Source organism: Nansenia antarctica (assembly GCF_963989245.1).
Source record: "Nansenia antarctica genome assembly, chromosome: 5".
Lineage (NCBI taxonomy): Eukaryota > Metazoa > Chordata > Actinopteri > Argentiniformes > Microstomatidae > Nansenia > Nansenia antarctica.
In genome coordinates, this window is record NC_137690.1 from 3,293,383 (window position 1) to 3,303,021 (window position 9,639).

Sequence of the window (9,639 nt, forward strand, 5' to 3'; positions counted from 1 at the left end):
GTTCCCCTCACACTGTGGTAAATCACCAGCGTACCCCTGGACTGGCTTTCTAACTAAACATTAGTTTTTAAACAGGTAAACCCCCCCCTCCCTCCCCCCCTCCTTCACCACGGAAAGAAGGATTAACCAATCTAAATAGTTATCACGCAAGGTTGCATTTAATTCCGTTCGAGGACAGATTATTTTCAAAGACTCTATTTTTGGGGGCTATATAATCTAATATAATATATACTGTATATAAACTCCTCAAAAAAAGTATGGAAACGTTATTTCGGTCGATTATTCCTCCCTAGGGGATTGTGTAAATAGTTTTGGGGCCGCTACCCACACGTTTAGCTGTGTTGCTCCTTCCACGAATGCACGATCCTTACAAGCTGTACCTCGTTGTAAAGGTGACTAATCAGGCTTTCCAACGATATAAAATACAAACACCAATTGGTATTACTAAAGGGGAGGAATAATCGACCGAAATAACGTTTCCAAACTTTTCTTGAGGAGTTTATATATATATTATATATATATATATATATATATATATATATATATATATACATATATATATTCCATTGCTTTTACCCTGAGGAAACAGTTCGAGCCACTTTGCTTTGATTACGTTCCACTTGTTTATTCATTAAAATGTCTCGCTGACCTCCACACAGAAACACACACACACACACACACACACACACACCACCTCCACACAGGAACACTACTGTTGCAGCCCCACATTAGCCCTCCACACCAGGGCTCTAACGTTTACTACCCACCCTCTCCTGTGCTGTTAACACTCTCACTGTGTTCATTAATCAGGGAAAATATCACTGAGAAAATTGTGGTTACTAGAAAAACTCAAAAACTCCACACACACAGACACAGACACACACACACACACACACACACACACACACACACACACCAGGCCCGGCCCAGCTGTGTAACCAGGGTTTAATGATGTCCTCTGTGGTGGGCCGCGTCTACAGGCCTGATCTGAGAGGGAGGGGGGGGGGGGTGTGTGTGCATGTGTGTGTGTGTTTGTGTGTGTGTGGAGGGGGGTGCATGTGTGTGTGTGTGTGTGGGGGGAGGGGGGGTGCGTGTGCGTGTGTGTGTGTGTGCGTGTGTGTGTGTGTGTGTGTGATGTTTCTGTTCTGAAGAGGAGCAATGTGAGGTAGTGCTGCTATCAGGTGGACATGGGAGGTAGTACACACACACACACACACACACACAGACACACACACGCACAGACACACACACACAGAGGCGCCCCGTCCATAGAGGCAACCAAGGCAATTGCTTGGGGCCACCAAACAAAAAGGGCCTCCAAAATTTTTTCCCAAACATTTTTTTTTTCCACATTTTTTTCCCCACATTTTTTTTTTCTCCAGATGGGAGTGTTACATTAGTTTTCTTAAGATGGGATAATAAATACATCTGTTCAATGGGCATTTGCCAAAGTAGCCTACTGTTAATCAGTATTTATCCTGTATAGAATAGAATAGAATAGACTTTATTGTCGTTGTACAGTTGCCTATACAATGAAATTGTAGTGGCTCTTCCGAAGGTGCAAAAAAACAGAAAACATTCACATATTCACAAACATATACACATATAAGATAAACATTTATGAACATGTCTTATGTCTACTGTTCAGTGTCTACTGTATGGTGTATATGAAGATGTTATGACGTTTTATCATGAAAATAATGAACAGCAAGCTAGATCCAAAACTAGGGCCGGTGGAGGAGGGCAATTGTCACATTGGACATTTATTGAATAGAACAGTCAAACTTGGCGACGTACAAAAATAATCCATAAGCGATCAAAACCAGAAAAATAACAAACAATGCGTATAGAATATGCGTATAATGCGGTCAACAAAAATACATCGCTCCCCTCTCTCTCCACTACCACCATGCAAGGTGCGCAGGTGCTTAAATTACCTTGCAATATCACCCCCCATAACCATATGACTTCTCAATACGGTGATCTAGGCAATAAACAAACAATCAAAGTAAACTCACAATAAACCCATTAGCCTGTTATACTAAATACCCCCTAAATCATATTCATACCTCCTTCAACACCTCAGGCCTTTGGGTCGGGTGGTTCATGGAGGCAGACTGAAAGGACACACATTCATTGCCTATTTCATAAATGTTCTCATATAACGACGTCGATCATTGATCGGCAACGACACTATATAATTGTTTGCCTGACTGGCAATCGGATTTGGGCAGTCTGGGGATTTACACGGCAAATCAAATGAAGAATTACAAATCCCTGATGACAGGGAGATGACGTATGACTGCTCTGATGAATCAACCCCTATTTCATTATTTTCTCTATATAGCGACTTCGATCATTGATCGGCAACGACACTATAATATAGTTTGCCTAACTGGCCATCGGATTTGGGCTCCTAATATCTAAAAAGCACTACGGTTTTCTTATTTTATCGGATTAAAGTAGCGAAGACCAGAAATTCCCATTGACCGCCAGTCAAACTTCTCCCCTTCTATCACCCAAAAAGGGGCGTGATCATTCTGATGACAGGGAGATGACGCGCAATTGCTCTGATGAATTGTAGTTTATTGATAGCTGGCTAGTCTCGCGGTCAGGGTAGGCTGGTTCATTAGGGGCAATTGGGCAATGCCCCACCAAAGGGAGAAGAGAGAGATTTTTTTTCTATGACTTCTAGACAGTGTTGCTTCTGAATATCATAGTCCAATCAGCTAGTGTTCTGTGGCGTATATCATAGTCCAATCAGCTAGTGTTCTGTGGAGTATGTTCCAATCAGCTTCAAGTCCCGCCCCTTTCGGGGCAACTTTCACACTACGCGAAATTGCACTAGGCTGTTCTCGTAGACTTGCATGTAAAATCTATTTTGGTAACTTCAGGCCATTCGGTCATTTGTCTATGGGGTTTTGGGACATGCACCGAAAGGGGCGGGACTTGAAGCTGATTGGAACATACTCCACAGAACACTAGCTGATTGGACTATGATATACGCCACAGAACACTAGCTGATTGGACTATGATATTCAGAAGCAACACTGTCTAGAAGTCATAGAAAAAAAATCTCTCTCTTCTCCCTTTGGTGGGGCATTGTCCAGTTGCACCTAATGAACCAGCCTCCCCTGCTTGAGGATATTACAACTGGACCTATTACCGAAGTCAAACTTCGTTTGTGGTCGCAATCTCCGCGGCTGTTAGGCTGCTACTGTTGGTGTTTTGCGAAGCCATAATACACAAACTCGACCTGAAGGTAAGAGTCAGCTAAGATAAAAGCTACTTCAAACATTTAGTAATATCGTCAGCATGGTACGTTTTCTATTGTCGTCTTTTAACTTGTTTGTTTATGTATTCAGCACACGCACACACACACACACACGCACACACGCACACACGCACACACGCACACACACACACACACACACACACACACACACACACACTCACTAGAGGGGATGAAGAGGTCTGTACAGGGGGGTAGGGGGGATGAAGAGGTCTGTACAGGGGGGTAGAGGGGATAAAGAGGTCTGTACAGGGGGGTAGAGGGGATGAAGAGGTCTGTACAGGGGGGTAGAGGGGATGGAGAGGTCTGTACAGGGGGGGTAGAGGGGATGGAGAGGTCTGTACAGGGGGGTAGGGGGGATGAGGAGGTATGTAGAGGTGGGTAGGGGGGATGAAGAGGTCTGTAGAGGTGGGTAGGGGGGATGAAGAGGTCTGTAGAGGTGGGTAGGGGGGATGAAGAGGTCTGTACAGGGGGGTAGAGGGGATGAAGAGGTCTGTACAGGGGGGTAGAGGGGATGAAGAGGTCTGTACAGGGGGGTAGAGGGGATGGAGAGGTCTGTACAGGGGGGTAGGGGGGATGAGGAGGTATGTACAGGGGGGTAGAGGGGATGAAGAGGTCTGTACAGGGGGGTAGAGGGGATGAAGAGGTCTGTACAGGGGGGGTAGAGGGGATGGAGAGGTCTGTACAGGGGGGTAGGGGGGATGAGGAGGTATGTACAGGGGGGTAGAGGGGATGAAGAGGTCTGTACAGGGGGGTAGGGGGGATGAGGAGGTATGTACAGGGGGGTAGAGGGGATGAAGAGGTCTGTAGAGGAGGGTAGAGGGGATGGAGAGGTCTGTAGAGGTGGGTAGAGGAGATGTAGAGGTGGGTAGAGGTGATGAAGAGGTCTGTAGAGGTGGGTAGAGGGGATGAAGAGGTCTGTACAGGGGGGTAGAGGGGATGAAGAGGTCTGTAGAGGTGGGTAGAGGGGATGAAGAGGTCTGTACAGGGGGGTAGAGGGGATGGCGAGGTCTGTACAGGGGGGTAGAGCTATTCTCATGCTAAAATCGACTGTAAATCCAGATTTTAAAGTTGATATTCTTCCCCGTGGAGCATGCCCCCATAACCTGTGCCCCACCCAAAATGTTTAGCACCAGCCGCCACTGCTCGCGGTGCCAGCCGTTTCCACTTCCGCTTTGCTCTCGCTCCAAACGTCTGGAGACCTTTATCCATAGAACGGATTCTATGTGCCGCCCGGAGCGAGCGGCAAATCTAGGACACTGATAGGCCGGACCGATGGGAAGCACCGCCCCCCCGTCCTTCTCATTGGTTCAGCGGGGCATTTTTTTTTTTTTTTAAAGTTAACTATTCATTTGTTACGTATTTATTTGACATCTGGGTACAAAATATAAATAGTTAATACATAATGTAGCCTATATTAAAGCCTTTAAAAATGATTCATGATAAGATCCATCATTTACATGCATCATTTACATGCTCCATGTTGCATGTAATTTGTATGCTACTTGTGGTCCAGTATGTCGCAATGTGTACTAGGTGTGCTACTGTACCTGTGGTCATGTACTGTTTTTACTGTTTTTATGTAATGTGCTTTGCATGTTTTTATGTGCTTTTATTATGTCAAATGTAATTGTTGTATTGTGGCTGTCTTGGCCAGGGCTCCTTTGTAAAAGAGACGCTAGTCTTTCAGACTGTTTTTTTTACTTACATACACACGAGCGCGCGCATATGCGCGAACTTCGTAAAACCGTATTATATTTTAGTGTCAGGGAAATAAATACATTTAAAAATGTCCACATCGTCACCCGCCTAAGACCCTTACCAGGGGCCTCCATAATGTTGTTTGCTTAGGGCCCCCAAAAGTCTAGGGGCTCCACTGCACACAGCCATGGAGTTTGAAAAGTTTTAAGAAGAGTGGACGCCGAGTTTGTCTATGCTGCCATGTTACCGGTGGTGGGCGGAGTCAACGTGGGGTTTTAACCACGCCCCCTAGAGCTAACCAGGAAGCGTTCCCACCCACGTGCACAAACACTTCTAGAGAAACGAAACTTCTCTGTTCTTTCTCTGCTGTTCAGTCTAGTGTGTGCAGCAGCATGGCAGAGATCACGGACACACTGAGTTGTCCAATCTGTCTGGATCTACTGAAGGACCCGGTGACTATTCCCTGTGGACACAGCTACTGTATGGGCTGTATTAAGGGCTGCTGGGACCAGGATGACCAGAAGGGCGCATACAGCTGCCCCCTGTGCAAGGAAAGCTTTGTCTCCAGGCCTGTTCTGAGGAAAAACATTCTGTTGGCTGAATTAGTGGAAAAGAAAGAAAAGAAGACACGTTCCCAAAGAAAGAAACAACGAATGGAAACAGAATTCCAAGCTGCTGGACCTGGAGATGTGGTGTGTGATGTCTGCACTGGGAGAAAGCAGAAAGCCCTCATGTCCTGTCTGGTTTGTTGGGCCTCTTACTGTGAGACTCACCTCCAGCCTCACTGTGAATCTCCTGTCTTTATGAAGCACAAGATGGTCAGTTTGCTGTGTTCCATGTTGTCAGCAGAAAGGACTGAGAAACAGGTAAGAACCAGAGCTTCTCACTGGTGACTCTGATTATTGTAGAACTACAGTTATTAAGGCTATTCAATCTTGTTTAAATATAAAAACAACAACAGGATGATGACTGATTTGAACTGATATGAGACCATGTTAAATTATTGTACAACAAAAGATCCATAGTCTCTTCCACACTACTATGTTGGTGTATTGGAGAGGGTAACGGTTGATGTTGTTATTGTTTTACAATCTAGTTCTTATCACATGTTGTCACAGGTAGAATTATTAACTAAAGACACCCTGCATGTCCTGTCTAGACTCCTATTCTCTCTGTCTGTAAAACTCATGATGTCTGCTTCCATTGTCCAGCTTCTACCCTTTTCCTTCATCAGCAGATTATAACATTTTGAATGGAAACAAATGTTTTCCTTCAATATGAATGATGACTCATCACTGTTCTAAACATGGCTTATATTTATTTGAAGCAATTGACTGTTCAGGTGTTTGGGTTTGTGTGATATCAGCCACACACCACGTGCAGTAGCCTGCTGTAATAAAGTGTGTTTGTCTACAGAAGCAGCTGGGGATGAGTCAGCAGGAAGTCCAGCAGAGAGTCCAGGAGAGAGAGAAGGACCTGAGGGAGCTCCAACAGGGTGTGGAGTCTCTCACTGTGAGTATTGACCAGAGGAGACGCACCATTTCACTACTCTGCTCCAGTCAGCAGGTCACACTCCACTCACACACTCTCTGTCTCTGTCTCTGTGTGTGTGTGTGTGTGTGTGTGTGTGTGTGTGTCTGTGTGTGTCTGTGTGCGTGCGCATGTGTGCGTGCGTGTTTGCATGTCTTTGTGTGTGTGTGTCTCTCTCTCTCTCTGTATGTGTATGTGTGTGTGTGTGTGTGTCTGTGTGTGTCTGTGTGTGTGTGTGTCTCTCTCTCTCTCTCTGTGTCTCTCTCTCTCTCTCTCTCTCTCTCTGTGTGTGTGTGTGTGTGTGTCTGTCTGTGTGTGTGTGTGCGTGCGTGTGTGAATGTCCGTGTGTGTGTCTCTCTCTCTCTCTCTGTGTGTGTGTCTCTCTCTCTCTGTGTGTGTGCGCGCGTGTCTGTGTGTGTCCTAACAGCACTCTGCACAAGCAGCAGTGGAGGACAGTGAGAGGATCTTTACTGAGCTGATCCGCTCCATTGAGAGAAGGCTCTCTGAGGTGAAGCAGCTGATCAGAGCCCAGCAGAAGGCAGCAGTGAGTCAGGCTCATGTACTCGTGGAGCGACTGGAGCAGGAGATTGCTGAGCTGAGGAGGAGAGACGCTGAGCTGGAGCAGCTGTCACACACAGAGGATCACATCCATTTCCTCCAGGTAACTACACTGCAACTACCACTCCATGTATCCTCCAGGTCACTACACTGCAACTACCACTCCATGTATCCTCCAAGTCATTACATCTATTTCAGAGGATCACATCCATTTCCTCCAGGTAACTACACTGCAACTACCACTCCATCTGGAATACTGAAAGCAGCTTCCTGTTCATGGAAATAATCCTCTTGTTTTCTCTCTCTCTCTCTCTCTCTCTCTCTCTCTCTCTCTCTCTCTCTCTCTCTCTCTCTCTCTCTCTCTCTCTATCTCGAGTTATCAGTCTCTCTCCAGTCCCAGTGTATCTTCAGACATACCCAGTATCCTTGTCCGTCCTCTTCAGTACTTTGGAGATGTGAGTGAAGCTGTGTCTGAGCTGAGAGAGGAACTAGACAACATCCTAAAAAAGGGATGGCCCAAGATCTCATCTACAGGTGGGCTAAAAACTCCTGTATTCTCTTCACACAAACAACTTCAGACCAATTCAATTACATTAACATGTGTGTGTGTGTGTGTGTGTGTGTGTGTGTGTGTGTGTGTGTTAATGTTTCCGTAGTGAATGCAGTTGTTGTATTACTGCCACCAGAGCTCAAGACCAGAGCCCAGTTCTTACAATGTGAGTCTCTTTATCCTGAAGTAGCTGACATTCTCTCTCCATTGATCCTCTCCACACACCTGAGATATAACTAGGGAGGTCTAGGAGAGGCAGAACATCATCAGAGCAGGGCTTGACGCTTACCTTTTCCCCAGGTAGCACTGTGCTACCATGTTGAAAAATGTAGTAGCACACCAAGAATTTCAGTAGCACAATGAAAATTGTGCAATTTTCATCAACAACGACAACAAATTATCATAGTCATAACATATCAAAATGATCATAACCGGCTCTTGGCCGTAATAAAAATGGAGACTCACACAATGTAAAGGGGAAGTAAGAATATTAATTTCAGTTGGCCCACGGTTCGGTATGAACCTCGGTTTTTGGGTCACGGTTCACGGTTCGTTTTTTTTTTTTTTTTTAAATGCTACTATTTATTTACAAACTGTTACTTTATTTTGCTTATACTTATGGAACTTTAACATTTAGACACATTCCAGAATATGACTGGTAAATTGTATAATATAAATATATATAAACAAAACACTTTCAAATGTAAAAAAATTACATAAACACTTTAAAATGTGACGTGTTGTGGATTGGAACTACGGATCATAAGCTTTCAAATGATGTGTCATACATTGAAATCCGAAAAAAGATGGAAGTTAGAGTCATTTGAATGTTAGACGTCAGGCACATATAGGGTTAACCTCTTTGTAATGAAACCGGAAGCAAACGCTGCTAGCAGCTAGCGGCTAACAAAACACATTCCCTCATCGCTTATACACAGAAGTTTGACTGCGCATGACAGTAGTTCAGCAGTCTTTTAGTCGCACTGGTGCGATTGAATGTATTTCCAAGTCGCACAGAAATATATTCACTCGCAAATGCGACCAAAACAGTCACAATGTCGAGCCCTGCATCAGAGACAGCCTACATATCTGACTCTCCTTATTCCTCTGATTTGGTCTCTGCTCTGCTCTTCTCCCAGATTCCTGTCGGCTCACACTGGATCCAAACACAGCACACAGCTGGCTCTCTCTGTCTGAGGGGAACAGGAAGGTGACATGGGGACAAGTCCAGTCATATCCTCATCCAGAGAGATTCACTAACCGTCTTCAGGTGCTGAGTAGAGAGGGTCTGTCAGGACGCTGTTACTGGGAGGTTGAGAGGGGAGCTGGGCGGGTTGACATAGCAGTGTCATATAAAGACATAAACAGGTCAGGTGATGACTCTTTATTTGGATATAATGACAAGTCCTGGAGTTTAAACTGCCTGAGTGATGGTTATACATTCAGGCACAATGATGTTGAGACTGCAGTGTCAGGCCCCCAGTCCTCCAGAGTAGGAGTGTACCTGGATCACAGGGCAGGTACTCTGTCCTTCTACAGCGTCTCCTCTGACACAATGACCCTCCTCCACAGAGTCCAGACCACCTTCACTCAGCCCCTCTATCCTGGGTTTTGGGTTAGTGGTGTGTCCAGTGCTGAGCTGTGTGAGCTGGAGTAGAGGTCCCATAAGAGTGATGCGTTATCATAACCTACTAACCTGTAGAAATATCTTTCTCTGTTATTTGGTCTAGGGGTTTAATATTATTATTATTATTATTTAGGGGTTTAATGATTTCCCTCTTCGAATCTCCGAGGATTGACTCTCAGATTGAGCTCTCTCTGTAAAGTCTACAATGTGAGATTATTGATGATGTCACTAATCTATGATGTGGGATATTCTCTGTGTTTGATTTTGCAGAGTAATCGTGTTATACCTTTATCATTATGTACATATTTTATGTTATTGTAGAACAGTTTTCTTCACTACCAATAGAAATGCTGCATGATAACATGTTTCCCTGCTGGTGTC

The 9,639-nt window shown here is 44.9% G+C and overlaps 2 protein-coding genes across 2 annotated transcripts in view; one reads left to right on the forward strand and one right to left on the reverse strand.

Annotated features, from left to right (window-relative positions):
* LOC308159084 (PDZ and LIM domain protein 5-like) overlaps nucleotides 1-632 on the reverse strand; it is a gene marked incomplete at both ends in the record, with an annotated part of 11,479 nt that extends 10,847 nt beyond the window's left edge. Inside the window, one exon of the mRNA XM_080532840.1 lies at nucleotides 614-632. Coding sequence (XP_080388966.1) covers nucleotides 614-632 — 19 coding nt within the window. The remainder of the gene's footprint in view (nucleotides 1-613) is intronic.
* The window catches only part of LOC308159180 (tripartite motif-containing protein 16-like), a gene marked incomplete at both ends in the record, with an annotated part of 76,107 nt that extends 66,819 nt beyond the window's left edge, over nucleotides 1-9,288 (forward strand). The window contains 5 exons of the mRNA XM_080532927.1: nucleotides 6,410-6,505; nucleotides 6,951-7,184; nucleotides 7,456-7,615; nucleotides 7,738-7,797; nucleotides 8,771-9,288. Of these exons, the coding sequence (XP_080389053.1) occupies nucleotides 6,410-6,505; nucleotides 6,951-7,184; nucleotides 7,456-7,615; nucleotides 7,738-7,797; nucleotides 8,771-9,288 (1,068 nt within the window). The remainder of the gene's footprint in view (nucleotides 1-6,409; nucleotides 6,506-6,950; nucleotides 7,185-7,455; nucleotides 7,616-7,737; nucleotides 7,798-8,770) is intronic.
* Nucleotides 9,289-9,639: the final 351 nt, after the last annotated feature.